Source organism: Drosophila obscura, unplaced genomic scaffold (genome assembly GCF_018151105.1).
Source record: "Drosophila obscura isolate BZ-5 IFL unplaced genomic scaffold, ASM1815110v1 contig_25, whole genome shotgun sequence".
Lineage (NCBI taxonomy): Eukaryota > Metazoa > Arthropoda > Insecta > Diptera > Drosophilidae > Drosophila > Drosophila obscura.
In genome coordinates, this window is record NW_024542812.1 from 1,863,154 (window position 1) to 1,878,141 (window position 14,988).

At 46.6% G+C, this 14,988-nt stretch overlaps 2 protein-coding genes across 2 annotated transcripts; both read right to left on the reverse strand.

Moving 5' to 3' along the window:
* Positions 1–239: 239 nt before the first annotated feature.
* On the reverse strand, positions 240–12,547 carry LOC111078356 (putative uncharacterized protein DDB_G0277255). Its single transcript, XM_022372992.2, has 5 exons — positions 12,287–12,547; positions 4,140–5,363; positions 3,675–4,079; positions 3,453–3,596; positions 240–3,368 (listed from the first exon to the last, which is right to left on the reverse strand). Exons 2-5 carry the CDS (start codon positions 5,361–5,363, stop codon positions 2,904–2,906), a joined length of 2,238 nt encoding a protein of 745 aa, XP_022228684.2. The 5' UTR covers positions 12,287–12,547; the 3' UTR covers positions 240–2,903.
* Positions 12,548–13,037: 490 nt separating this feature from the next.
* Positions 13,038–14,540, reverse strand: LOC111078359. The gene is made up of 5 exons (XM_041594300.1): positions 14,166–14,540; positions 13,832–14,106; positions 13,609–13,774; positions 13,336–13,530; positions 13,038–13,295 (listed from the first exon to the last, which is right to left on the reverse strand). Exons 1-4 carry the CDS (start codon positions 14,167–14,169, stop codon positions 13,391–13,393), a joined length of 585 nt encoding a protein of 194 aa, XP_041450234.1. The 5' UTR covers positions 14,170–14,540; the 3' UTR covers positions 13,038–13,295; positions 13,336–13,390.
* Between the last annotated feature and the right edge of the window lie 448 nt (positions 14,541–14,988).

Consider the following 14,988-nt stretch of genomic DNA (forward strand, 5'->3'; position numbering starts at 1 on the left):
GAGATGCATATTGTGTGTGTGTTTGTGTGTGTACATACATATGTATGTACACAAGTAAATGGTCTTATTGGTAGACTGCTATTTAACCAATCGAAAGAAAGCACGTTAACAGAGCTATGTTACGTTTAACAGCAGCAAACTGCTTGCATGTACTGCTTTCACTGCTTACTGCCGTTAGAGATTTAAAAAGAATTTCAAATAAAACCCATTGTTTTGTTGTTTTCAACCATTTTTATTTCTAAAAAATTAACATGCCTTTTTGTTGTAGCTATAATTATAATCACTAATTAAGTAAATGTTTTGTTTCTGCATTTGGTGTTTTTCCACTTTCTTTTTTCTCATTTATCGATTTAATTCTATTAAAATTCAACACGAAAGTTCAGCTAAAAATTGCTCAATCGTTACATTCAACGTTATACGCTTTTGATTTCGAAATGGATTGGTATTTTTAATAACAACTGGATGCTAGTTTATTAACAAAGTTCAATGCGTACGCAGGCGTACGTGTATGTATAAAAACAAAAACATAATTAATCCCTAGGATAGATTACTGAATATGGGTACTATATTAAATGAACACAACAAACCATTTTTACACAAGGGAATTGGCTAGAGAAGAGCAAAGTGTTGTAAAAGAAAGATTACCATGTCTAGAAGAAGATAAAATGTACAATGAATGCGCTAACAGAGATGAGAAACAAATAAAAAGTCTAACAAAAATCTTCGACTAATGATTAATTCTAACTAAGTGTAAAGATCATTAACAACCGAAAGAGAAGGACCTACACATTGGGATGGGTTTTAGTTTATGTTCCTTATCTTCATTTTTTTTACACAGATGAATTTTATGAATACGTGGATTACTTTCGCTATCAGGCCTAGAAATTTGTGAACATCATGGACGGATGTTAAATCTGAAGTAAAATTTGGCGCCGCACAGTGGCGCCTTGCTGACTGCATACAACCCGCGACGTCAGCCAAGATTGGGTTAGAGTTGAGGTGGGAATGGGAATGGGGAACGGGAACAGGAAACGGGAAAGAGAAAGGGGAATGGGAAACGTGGATTCAGGAAAGGGAGTATTTAAATTTTGATTTACACTAAAGTTAACTATACTAATCAACAGCTTCGTGTCCAAGTTGGCTTCTCCATTTTGTTTCCTTTGTACAGTGTTTGCGCACACGTGCTCGTATCATAGATGTAAATCTACATATACATATACATATACTTGTCAGTATATTTATAAATGTGTGTGTGTGTGTGTGTGTACTTATGTAATGCTATATCATAGGCATCTAAGGCATAGTTTTTATCTAAACAATAAGGTTTCATGTTTCAGTTTACCAATTATTTACAACAATTTCGTATCACAATTGTAATTTTTGCATTTCTTTTTGCGTTTTGCTTGTTTCAAAAAATGTTGCTATGCTTTGGACACACAGTGGGACACAGGCGATGTATGCAAACTGTTGAGCAGCACTGTGCGGGTATTCGAAATGTTACTTTTTGTTACGTTGCTGTTACTGCTTCCTTTTATTGCTTCCTTTTACTGCTTCTTTTACTGCTTTCGTTTTTTGTTTGTTGCTTGTTTTTAAGTAAAAGTTACGATTATAATAATTGAATTCAAAATTCGTTAACCTCTTGCTAAGCTAAAACAAACTGTGTCTATGTCTGTAGCTGTATCTGTAGCTGTATCTGTAGCTGTATCTGTATCTGCTAATGTATTTGTATCTATGTATCTGTACCTGTGTTAGTGTGAGTTGGTGTGTGTCAGTGAGAGGGTCTTGTATATAACCTGGCTATGTGTTTGTGTGTGTGTGTTTATATATATATATATCCTGTTTTACATATATGAATTGTAACGTTGCTTATACCGCTTTTGCATATAGATCTGTTATAATTAAACTTGTTGCTGTTCTATTAAACTCTGAAAACATAACAAATTTAAAGCCTTTGTTGAAACTGTTTAGGCATTTTGATGTACGAATATACATACATACATACAAACTAATGTGTACGATGTACATATACGATGTTCGATGTGGTGTATACGATGAGTAGATTGATGCCGGATGCCCAGTTTAAAACCATAAATTGCCACCTTTGAGGCGTCCCCCGTAATGCACTACAATGCACTAAGACCGACCTAAGATCACTTACGTCACGTGAAAGTACTGTACTTGTTACGTATCGCGTAAGTGTGTTGCTGCCAGTTGAACCGGCTGGAAAATTATTGCCAAGACTTAAAGACTAAAACTACTAAACCTAATGCATAATAACACTACATAACAGGGTGGTTCGGTTCGGTTCTGTACGGTTCGGTTCGCTTAGGGGAAGGTATTCAACATCATATTCGGTTTCGTTTTCTGTTTCTGTTTCCGTTTCTGTTTCTGTTTCCGTTTCTGTTTCTGTTTCTTTTCCTTGTCACGTTAAACGTTCATATAAAGTTTCGATTCGTTAAGGGATTAGGTAACTACGTAGCTCTCATTCCATGCCTCGCCTGCAGAGGCTCCGCATGCAGATCATAAAAATATGATGAGTGTTATCTCTATATGTACGTATGTATGTATATAACTATATATAATGTAGATGTAAACGTAGACCTAGATGTACAACTAGATGGTAGGTGTATAATCATTTGCTCTGAGCGTAACTGTGTGCCTGGTTGTGGAAAATCTCTCAAAATTGAGCTAAGTAAATATTCGGAATCCGCATTCGCATTCGCATTCGCCTTCGCTTTTGCATTTGCTTTTGCTTTTGCATCCGTGTTTGTCCATCGGATCTGGAGGATTGGATCTCCTCCCCATCCCATCCTATTCCACTCCACTCCACTCCATCCCACTCCATCCCATTCCATCGCATCCAAGTGCCAGCTGGCTTACATGCCGCTGGCGAACTGTGGCTGCTATTGATGACTCTTGCTCAGCAGGTGAGCATTGAAGTCGTAGACGTTGTTCAGCTGCTCGCCGCAGATGTTGCACTTCCACGGATTGCTCTCGCAGTGGCAGCCCTTGTGCAGGAAGTAGAGCGTCTCGTCGGGGAACTCGATGCCGCAGAAGTGGCAGGTGAGTATGAGCTTGCGATTCAGCAGATCCCCATCCTGGCCCGTCGACGTGATCGTCCCATTGCATATCTGTGTGGAGCTGGACCCGTTGCTGGGATTTGGCAAGGCTGATGCGGGTGTGCCACCGCCGTTACTGCTGCTGTTTACGCCGCCCGATCCAGACCCCGGACCCGATCCATTGCTGAGACTGTTCGACAGCACGCTGTTGCTCTCCAGGGGTGTGGCATTCCGTGTGATCCGGTTGTTGGCCTTGGCGCATATTCGACGTTTCAGATCTTCACGCAGGAGAGACTTCAATGGTGAGACCTGCCCGAAGGAAAACAAAAACAAAAACCATAGTAATCATGGCATGATCAGTGATAAGTGATAAGTGATCAGTGATCCACCCACCTTGATCAGTGAGGTTCTGTTGTTGTTGTTGCTGTTGTTGTTGTTGTGGGGGCTGCTGCTGTGGTTGGAAGATTGTTCAGTGTCGCTGCTGGGATCGCTGCCATTGATCTGTAACTTTTTGTCCACATCCTCTGTCATTGGCTCCTGCAAATGTTTGAGTTGGAATTAAAGACGAGCATTATTTGCCTATGATCATTCGATAGATCTGTCGCTGGAACTTACCTGCTTGATTGGTATCAGACTGATCGAGGGCGTTATGTGATTCTCGTGGTGGTGGTGATGGTGATGATGCTGCTGCTGGTGCTGCTGCTGGAGATGACTCTTGAGGCTCACCGTTGTCGTGGTGCTCGACGTGATGGGTGTGGCCTTTGTGTTGCAGTCCATGGGCAGCTGCAGCTGCAGCTCCACCGGCGACTGCATGATCAGGGCGCGATCTTTCACCTTCTCCGCATTCGATTCGCTGTTTCCATTGCTAATGACACTAATGGTGTTGCTGGTGTTGTTGTTGTTGTTGTTGTTGTTGTTGTTGTTGTTGTTGTTGTTGTTGTTATTGTTGTTGTTGCTGCTGCTGCTGCTGCAGTTGTTGTTGTTGCCCTGCAATGCAGATTCACGCCAAACGCAAATCAGCTGTGGGGGCTTACTATAAGCAAGGGGGATTGGTGGAGGAGATGCTCGAGTGGAACTTACGTTGAACAGCTCCGTGTTGCCATTCTCGCTCAGCGTGGAGATCTCCACGTGCGGCGTGAGGAAGTGCATGGGCGGTGTGGCGTTCTCCAGGGAGCGCATCGACTCCCCGCTGTCGCTCTGATGACTGGCAGGAGGAGGCGCCACCGAGGACGACTGCTGCTGCTGATGCTGATGCTGCTGGGCTTGACCCTGGGGAACGGGAACGGGACTCATGCCGGGCGGCACATAGCTGGCAGCTGCCGCAGCCGCCGCCGCCGAGGCCTGCGACTCGAGGGCCAGCAGCAGGGAGGAGGTGCCGCCGGGCCCGGGGTTGTCCAAGTCGATCCCGTGCCGGTTAAAGAAGTGGATGCGCAGCGACTTCATGGACCCAGCCCGGTAGCTGCAGAGGGGGCAAGTCTTGACCAGATCGTGCTGTCCCACGTGCTCGTTCTGGAAGTGGGCGCGCATCGCGATCTGGCGCTGGAAGCCGCGGTTGCAGATGGGGCAGTGGTAGGGCAGCGTCTTGGTGTGGGTGGTGAAGTGCTCGGCCAGGTGGTCCTTGCGGAAAAATCGCTTCTGGCAGACGCGGCACTCGTACGGCTTCACGCCCGTGTGCCGCATCTTGTGGCGCCGCATGTTGGCTCCGTTGGAGAACTTCATGTTGCACACGTCGCACTCGAATACCTTCCTGGAGCTGCTGCTGTTGCCACTGCCGTTGCCCGCCGGCGAGGAGCTGGCCGAGGAGCTGGACCCCCCGACGTTGTCCGACGAGGGCTTTCCCGTGTCCATGTGGCTGAGGCTCATGTTCTCCGGCTCCCCCAGATCCTCGCTCTTCAGGCGCACCGAGGCCGCCGCCGCGGCCGCAGCCGCCTGCCCGGCCAAGCACTGCACTACGTGGAGGAGCAGGGAGGCCCGGGAGCTCGTCTCGAAATTGTCACATCTCTCGCAGCGGAATGTCATGGGCGGCGAGTGGGGGCCGCCAGTACTGAGATTCGTGGGTGTCGGCGTCGGGGAGCGCGGCTCTGGGAGCTCTGATTCCGAGGCGGATCCGGACCCCGACACGGACGCATCCCGATGGGCCGCCGCCTCCTTAAGGCTGCGCAGGGCCAGCGCATTGTGGTGCAACAGAGCTGCCGTCGTCGGCGTCATGTCCACTATGAGACCACCGCCCACTGCCACCGAGGGGCTGGTGTCCTTGAGGGCCAGCTCCATGCTGCTGGCTGCGCTGCTGATCGTTTCGGCCATCTGCAATGGATAATGGATAATGGAGGTGGATAAGTGCCAAGACTAGACCGAGCCACGCCCAAAAATCGATGACAAGTTGCGGCTTTTTTTTTTTTGGCATTTCAAGTGCTTCCAAAGCAACCCAAACCCCAAACCCCAAACTCAGACTTTGACTTCGACTCTAATAAGCCAAATTGGTGTCAGCGTCGAAGCTTGACTGGTATGGGCAGGGGGTGGGTGAGGGGGGTTACCGGGTGTTGACGGTGGAGGGGAAGGTGGCCAGAGGGGGGCGAGGTTGAGCGGAGACCTGCGGCGAATTCGCTAAGAACCAACAACGACCATTTTTGGGCGGCCTCCACATTGTGGCTGCGGCTGTGGCTGTCTCTGGCTCTGACTATGCTTGTTGTTGGTGGCACGTTGACGCTGACTTCGTGCGGGGCCTGCTCTATGAAAATACCAAAGTTATTGGGGCCAATTACTGGTCTTGCAGGTGGGCAATCGTTTGGACACCCATACAAAGCCAGAACAGACTGCTTGGGGATTGGAGATGGAGAGACCACCACACCACACACCACACCACGCCAACAAACAGCACAAATCATTCAAAAGTTTGCCCCAAACACAATGCTAGGTATTCGCCATGGAAACTTTGATGGATTTTTAAAGAAGAACTCTGAGCAACGATTTCCATGCAGTACTTAAAAGTACTTAAAACATGAAAATATCGCCCAATCTTTAAATATATTGGATATATTTTGATATATATTCGTATTATGTGGGAAATGTTGATTCATAAGAGAAGCCATTTCTAAGTTAATTCTCCAAATTGATGCCCATGCTAATAGTGGAACCTTTCTCTCAAGATTTTGTGTACGAAACTCTTCCGAGTGTTTATCATTCATCTCTATAGTTTCTTACAGATCTTATTTAGGTTGTGCCTAACCTGACACCCAAACCTTGGTTCGGCATACAATCTTTTGGTAAGAACTGAGAGACTGAAGATCTTAAACGATTTCATAGTCTCTCTCCCAGGGATCGTTGAGTTCAGTTTTATATTGTTCCATTGTTGTGGGTTTTTCGCTCATGTAGGCTGGCTGAGACGCATGTCACTTGATCGGGGTCTGGTCTGGGTCTGGATATTTGGCAATAGGTCAAATGTGAATACTACATATACATACATACATATGTATGCATAAATCATCATCCATAATCATTCGGCAGAGCTGGTGCGAAGCTCTTCTCGCAGCTAATTCAATTCAACCTTGAATGCTGCTTGTGCATTAGCATTAGCCAGATCACAAAAGCCAAGAGCCATGGGGGACGACCTCAGCCCCAGACTAAAGAGCTGAAGCTATGAAGCTTCCCCATACCGAATACCGAATACCGACTAGCCACCATCCACCATTCGAATGTGTGCTGTTGGATGTGGATGGAGATGTGTGTGCATTTCTGGTCAGGTCAGTCAGCAGATTGAGGGCGCCTTCTCATCGTCTCATCATCCGCAGAGCAGAGATTGAAATGTGTGTGTCGTAGGGCCTACCACACTACGCCACACCACACCACTCGTGCGAGAGCATAAAGATATCAACATAATTACGAATTCACTTTTCGATGCATAACAGGTTTCACCGACTGACTCCCCACTGGGTATGGGGATGGGGATGGTGATGGTGATGGTGATGGGGACGGACCCATTTGAATGTTGTAAACCTGTAAGCATTAGCAGCGACGGACCAGCGAAAAACTATAGCACCGAAAACGCACAAAAAGTTGGTTTGCATTTTGAGTAATTATGAGGGGCTCTTGCTTTGCTTTCGGCTCTGCTCTCTGGCATTATAAATGCCATAGTTAGCCCGGGCCTCGAGTTGTTGCCAACCCAATGGAGTCATTGGGTCAAGTTTTAAAGTGCAACTGGGTCATGCTTTATCATTATCGCCATCATCACGTCATCGTCATCGTCATCCTACACATCGCTGTCCACCATCTCTGGCTGGGCGACCCAACTTGGTCTTGGCTCTCGGGTTAGAGGGTTCGGGTGGTTCGGTGGTTCGGGGGTTCGGGGGTTCGGTGGGTTCGGGGACTGAGGTCTGAGGTCCGGTGGGGTGTCCCGCATTTTCACTTGCGAGGTGTTCCCAATTCGGAATACCAAAAGCCAAAAGCAAAAGAAAATATATAAGCGCCAGCGCCTGAGCTTGAGCTGCTCCAGAAATGAGACACACACACACACACACACACACACACACACACAAGTGAGCGACATAATTGGAGCGCTTTGAGAGCCCTTAATGATGTTGTACAGTGTACAGTGTCCGCAGCATGGGGGAGAAATGTGCGCCAATATTGGGGCTAATTTTAGAGCGATTATAGCGTAACTTAAACCTAATCATAATCACCAACGAGCAACGTTCTTCCCATGTACATACATAAATGTAAGAAAGGTAAATGCAATAATTTCTTCTATGCAAATTAATTCTAAAGGATTTGTGAGATGTGATTTGAATAGATAGATCTGAAGATCTTCCTTGATCTGTAGCTACAAATAGTGAAAGACTCTTTCGACTGGCACTCAGACCACTGTGCACAGTGGCACAGTGGCTTGTAGGCCAAATTAATCTTTTGGATAGCCTCAGGCACCTCCTCGCCTCGCTTCGCTTCGCCTCACGATTCCGATTCCAATTCCAATTCAAATTCAAATTCGAATCTAAAGCCGAGACCATTAGCATTGCATTGGCCAGCCATTGGAAGAGCGGTCTTCGAATGGTGTTGGAATCTGAATCTGAATCCAAATCCAAAGCGGACGCATCTTTTTCTGGTGCGGCGATGCTTGAGGCTGGAGGCCGGCCCCCCCACTTGATCGCATGCAAAACAAAACAAAACAAAAAAGACAAAAGAGAGCGTATAACTGATTTGACCTTAGCAGACATTTGCCTACCGGTTTGCTGGTGCCGTTCAGGTGGGGAGGGGGAAAGCAGGAGGGGGATCGCGCCCTCTGTGCCATTTACTCCAACCGCGTCCAGGTCGGCTGTTCCATTTGCCTTTTGGCGTCACGCAACAAAGTGAGTCAGTCGGTCGATGGAGCGCTGTGGCGTCTCTAGCAAATCAATGAACCATTCCCCCCCGCAAACAACGGCAGCAGCGGCAGCAGCGGCAACAACAAGAACAAATGAGCGTTACATGTGCGTTGAAACGAGAACCAGAACAAGCCGAAAGAGACACAACAACAGAGAGAGAGAGAGAAGACTGAGAGAGAGGAGAGAAAGAAACCACTTTCCATGGCGACACACTTTTATATGCTACGTGCTCTTTTGCTACTTTTGCCACTGCCGCTGCTGCTGCTGCTGCTGCTGCTGCAACAACAACAACTTGGACTCGGGTTCCCCATAATAGAAAGTGGAACAGGAATTTCCCCCCCATCAATGCCACCAAAACGAAGGCAGAGGCGACAGAGGCAGCAGCGGCAGCAGCAGCGGCAGAGCACGATGATTTCATTTTGGCCTGCACTCATTGCGAAACACTTGCCACGGCCAACAACCAAATGGCGGCAACAGCAATAGCAACAGCACCAACAGCAACAACAGCAACAACAACAACAACAAGCGGACATCGAGAAAATCAAGAAACGGAAAAAAGATTGGAAAAAAAAAATAGTTCAGTGGGAGCAAGAGGGAGCCAAAGCCAACGCCAGAGCCACAGCCACAGCCAGAGCCATAGCCAGAGTAGCAGACAGCTCTCTCTTTCCCCACTCTCTGTGTTCGAGTGGAGCGCATGTCCCATTTTTGTTTATGGTTTGCCGCTGCGCTTCTCTTGTTGTTGTTGTTGTTTCTATTGCAGGTGCATGCGCGCTCTCCTCTTTGCTCTTTTTGCTATGGTTCTTCTTCTGCTCGCCTGTGGTTGCACCAACAATTGCAATTTATCAGCATTAGCCGCGTGAATTAATTTCTAATTGATGGCCTATGCAATGGGCTCTGCCCCACTTCCGATTCCGATTCCGTTTCCTGACCCCACTCTGCTGCTGCTGCTGCTGCTGCTGCTGCTGTTGGGGCTCTCTCTTTATCTCTCTCTCTCTCGCGCTCTCTTTGGTAAGTGGCACTGGCTAGCGTATAATTTTTGTTGTGCTGACCTAATTATACGCTCATTTTGATTCACTTGATTTTCTCTGCTCACAACCACACAGACGCACACATGAACGTGTCGTCGTCACTGGGACGACAAGTGGAGCAGCAGCAGCAGCAGCAGTGGCAGTGGCAGCAGAAGCAGCAGCCCCACATTGGGGCAGGCGACCGTAATTTCTTGTGGTTACTGGGACGCACATTATTGGGTTTCCACAGAACATGCACATGCTAGGGATTGTTCAGAGGTGGGATGAATGTGGAAAAGGGGGAGTGTGGGGGTGGGGGTGGAGGCGTGGGCAGGTGCAAGGGAAAGGAGCTCAATCTTTATTCACCCAATTTATTACTCACTATTTATAGGTGATACATGTACATCTGCATATATATGTATGTGTATCACTGTATAGACAGGGGATTCTATGCTAATCCAAACTTCACTTTGATTTGATCGAAGGGAACGCGGGCGAGCGACATAGGCTAGAACCGAACTGAAACGTACCACAAATACAAATTCAAATTCGAATTTAGATCGAAAAATGCAATGACAGTTGCACCAACAGCCCGACCGACACGACCGACCGACCGACTGACTAGGAGACCCAACTGTATCTGTCTCTGTTTTGTTTGGGAACGGAAATGACAAGGGTGGCGTCTCGCCCCAAAGGGGGGTCCGGTCGCTCAGTAAAAGGTTATGCCCCCCGAAAGAGGTGCAAATGCAGACGGAGAGCCAATATTGGATGGCTGGGCATCTTGAATCGAACATATTTAAGCCCCAAGGGAATCAATCCCCCTCAGCAGCACCCAACACTCCTACCACTGTCAAAGATTTGCCAATCGTTGGCGCTCTGGCTCTCCGACAGACACACACACACACACACGCAGACTCTCACAGCCACAGAGACACAGATCAGCAGCAGCAGCAGCAGCAGAAACACCAACACCAACAACAAGACGCAGCAGAATTTGAAATTAGGTCAACAGGTTTGGTTGATTGTGGTAGTGGGCCTGAGCCAGTTACTCGAGCGTATGCCGTCCGTCGTCTTTGCCTACGACCTCGGCTGTCATCATCAAGAGAGAAGCAGAAGCAGCAGCAGCAGCAGCAACAGCAACAGCAGCGACGGAGGCAGAGACAGCTACATCCAAAGCAAAGCTATCGCTGCCACCGCCGCCGCCGCCGCCAACGCAATATGCGTTCCGTTCGTTCCGTCGTTTATTGCACCAGAGTTCGTGCAGTTTGCAGTGGCTGTGGGGGAGATGCACTCGAACACACACACACACACACTCTCACACACACGCATATCAGAATTGAGCACACCGCAGTGTGGGTGCAAAAGGGGAGACAAGAGGGCGCCCGTTACATTTGGGTAAATGAACCAGGGATGCAGCACAACTTCAGGGCTTCAGTGATGCACGGAAAAGGGGAACGGAAGGAACCCTTTGGAAATCAAATCAAATCTTTCCATTCTGCCCACAACATAATCCAGCCCGTAGCAGGGATCAGTTGTGTCCGTTGTTGCAAAATGTTGGCGAAAATCCGCATATGTTCTGAAATGGAAACTCAACTGGCAAGCAGCTAACTTGGGTTTCTGAATTGATTTCGTTGCTGCCAAGAGATTTCCACATACTTCTTAGTTGGTTTCTGTGTCACAATCACAATCGCACACACACACATACACACACAGCGATGCGAAAAGGTAGACAGAGACGGTAAATGAAGGAGGGAGAGACAAGACGGAGAGGAGGAATAATGAGGCTCCCAGAGAGGCAAAAGCTGCTGCAGCCACCTGCAGCAGAGACAGACACAGAGCCAGAGCTAGAGCCAGAGTCAGAGCCAGAGCCAGAGGCAGCGCGGCAGATAATCCCAGTAGAAATTGAAACTAGTCGCTGCGGCAAGTTTATAGAAAACTGGTATAGAAAAAAACACACATAGAGGCAGGCAATCGACCTTGTAGGAGTATATTTTGTCTTGGAGCATGCCCGTAAACTGGGCCAACGCGATTGCACTGAAATCAGGTGGGCGTGACGTAGGTAAATATGTTGGCCAATGCGGCCGTCTATCTGTGTGTTGGTGTGTTTCCCACTGTGCCTGTATGTGTTTGTTTGTGTGTGTGTGTGTGTGTGTGGGAACGTTTTTGGGAAAGCAAGCACCTAGATGAGGATGATGATGATGGTAATGGGAATGGTGTAGCTGCTGCTGTACCCTTGGCGCCCTTAATCCATAACACAAAATCCAACAAAATGTGTCGCAATCCAAGATCCGAAATAGCCACCACTCGAAGGGAGTTTCGTAATTACAGATTGTGCGATACATACCCGCCAAAACAGATTTCTATAACCAAAAAACAGCCTTGGATGTGGATGTGGATGGATGTGGTTCTTGCCGTCTGTCTGATTTTATTCAGTTTCTGATGTTTTCTGTTACCTTAGCATTAGGCACAGCTGGAGTCTTTTGCAATGCTTCTCGAAAAAAAAGAAACGTTTGTGTTTGGCAATTTTTAGATTTCAAAATACCACAAGGTGCATTCTAACACACCACACACAAGCACACACACACACACACACAGGCACACAGGCACACAAACTCGCAGAACACATTGGCGCGCGCTCTCTGGTTCGCGCGCTCTATCTCTTTCCTTCGTTCGGCAGGCAACTTGCCTCTCTCGCACTCACAAACACACACACATGGACACAGAGCTGCAATTCTTGGATCTATGTTTCTCAATGGACACGAATGTGGGAAGGGGCTGGCTGGCTGGGTGGCAGCTACAGTGGGGGGATTTTGCAATTTGCGTACACTTTGGAGTCGCGTCGCACACTTATTATCCAACAACTAACCTCCTCCCACAACCCGGACTCGGGGACGCTGCTGCAACTGGAACACAAATATATGCACGACAGAAACGAAAGGGCAAGCGCAGCGGATCGGATCCACAGTTAAAGCCTAAATAATAACAACAATAATAATAAGAATAATTTTAACGGACAACGCGCGCGTCGTGGCCACATCCGAATGGGCCAAAAGAAAAATTTACACTGAAGCGGCGTCGGCAAAACGACGAGGCACCACCACAGAGCAACGGCAGCAGAGTGAGCAGTGTGCTGCTGCTGCTGCGCCGTTGGGGCGGCTGGCGCTCTCTGGTGAACAAAAACAACTCAAGCGATTCCGATTCCGATTCCTCAAGGCCTACTATTTAGGCCAAAAAATAATGTACCACAACAGCAGCAGCAGCAGCAACAGCAACAGCAACGGGCAACAACAAGAAGGAGAACAGCAACTCGTTTGCTTTGCTGCTGGTCTGTCTTACAGAAATGTAAACGTTCTAATTGAGTTCTCATTTATGGCCAGTGGTTGTAGCTCCAACGACGTCTGCTGTGCACTGTACTTGCCACAAGTGTTGTACTGGTAGTTGTTGCCATTACCCATAGTGCCAAGACAATCGAAAAATGTATTTGCCCAACATACTGTTTCCTCTGGCAATCAGCTTTGACCTGTCCTCTGTAGGTATTTCAGGATCCTCTAAATAATAGGGAAACCTATTTACAAAACTATGCTCAAAGAGATCGGATTAAATGATAAACAAAATGATTTTTCAATATAACGAACATAAGAATATAGTATATTTTTAAGAAGAAAACCATTCAAAAGGGTCGGTCACTATCTCTCTCCTACGCAACACATATTCGTAAAAATTCAGGAAGAAACTTGAGTAAAAACATCTTTTTCAGGTAATCGATCTTCTCTGGCTTCACTGCCTGCACTGCCTCGTTCAGTGTGTCTTGTAAATGTCTTTGGGCTCATCATTGAATTGTCATTATGATGTTAGTAACTATGCTATTGTCACATTTGCTGTTTTCTATCATAAGCACAACTGCTCTTGTCACATTTGCTGTTTTCTATCATAAGCACAACTGCTCTTAAGCACATATTCTTTGCTGAACTCAGTCAAAGAATTTGTTCAATTTACTCCTCCTCATCACATCGTGTTTTCTTTTATGATAGCGCCGCTTCAGTGTGTGGAAGGTGATTCTTATGTCTGCGATGTAGTCTGCTTCAGTGTATCCACTTCTTTTTTGAATCTCTAAATAAATACACGTTGATTAATTTCTGTACAGATACGTACATACCTTTAGGTATACACATATATATTAATACTCACCATAGATGGTCTTGTTAATATTCTTAAACTGCCTAAACGGCTGCTTGTGGTTAACACCATCGAAGTTGAAGCCCATTATTATTTCCTCTCCGAATATCTTGGGAATATTATCCTTGAGTGGCTGGATGATGCCTTCTGGGCGCAATATTCGCTTCATCATAGGAATCTGCAGAGCTAAATTTAATATGTGCGAATAGTAGACACGATCCTGTAGTATACTCACAAAGCTATTTCCGGCCCTGGCCAATTCGGAGTCTAATTTTGTCAGTTCTTGCGGCTCTCGCACTGGGAAATATTCCGTTCTTTCCTCTGTGGATTCAGAAGAGCCGGTCAAAATAGTGCTTCCCAGAGGATTTGCTACTTGGCCTAGGAGGGTGATTATCAAGTCTTGATTGCTCAAGATATCGTCCAATTTGTCCTGCAGCTCAATTATTTTGATTTGCATTATCTCATCGTCGTTCGACGAGAGTGGATCCTCTTTATTCCTCCGGGCAAACGCTGTGGATTTAATGGCATTAGGAAAAAGAATAGGGAATATGGCTGGAAGTATGTCTTACCCATCGCCTGCGACAGCAATGATGTGTTTGTGAATATATGTTAACAATTCTGGGCGCTCGTTTGGTTTATATTTGTTTTCCAACCGAGCACTTAGAGATGCGTTGCTCTGCATTGTTTTGATGCTCTCTTAGGAGCTATCGTAAATCGCGCATATCTAGATGACGTTCTCGTTGTTGTTGCAACTAGGCGATGGTGATACGATACTTCTATTCGATAAGTATCGCGGCAGTACTCTTTAGCTGCCTGGAGTATTTCACAACACTGTTTTAATATAAGGCGCATTTGCAGGTATTTTGTGTGGCTCCGTTTTAAAAATTTGTTTACACATTAAAAAAGCGTGATGAATATCCGAATTAGGTGTTAAAGTGTTGCTAAAGTGCTCTTCCGTATATGTGTAGTGTTTTCCTGGTGTTTTTCAATCTTTTTATGGCGTAAAACTTGGTTGAAAATTCAATACTCACCCGCTGTCTGGAGCGGCAGTGTCGCCGTCAATATAATTACTGTGGCCATAAGTTTGCATAAGAGCGAGCGAGTCGGCTATATTGCTTGCAGAAATGGCGTCGAGTCGAAGTGTGTTGTGTGCACATGGCCAAGACTTTAGACAATGGCCGGGGCTGCTTATTAATTATTTATAACTGCTCTCCCATTTCATATGTTCAGAAAGCACTCGCAATCTGGAAATATATTGATAATAGTCAATAGTCAATGATAATAGGCAATGCATTTCATATTCAGTGAAGTGTACACCATTTTGTCCGGTTTTTTATTCCGCTTTGTGCGCTTCATTCGGTTTCAATGCCCTCGCATTCAGTGTTGCCAAGT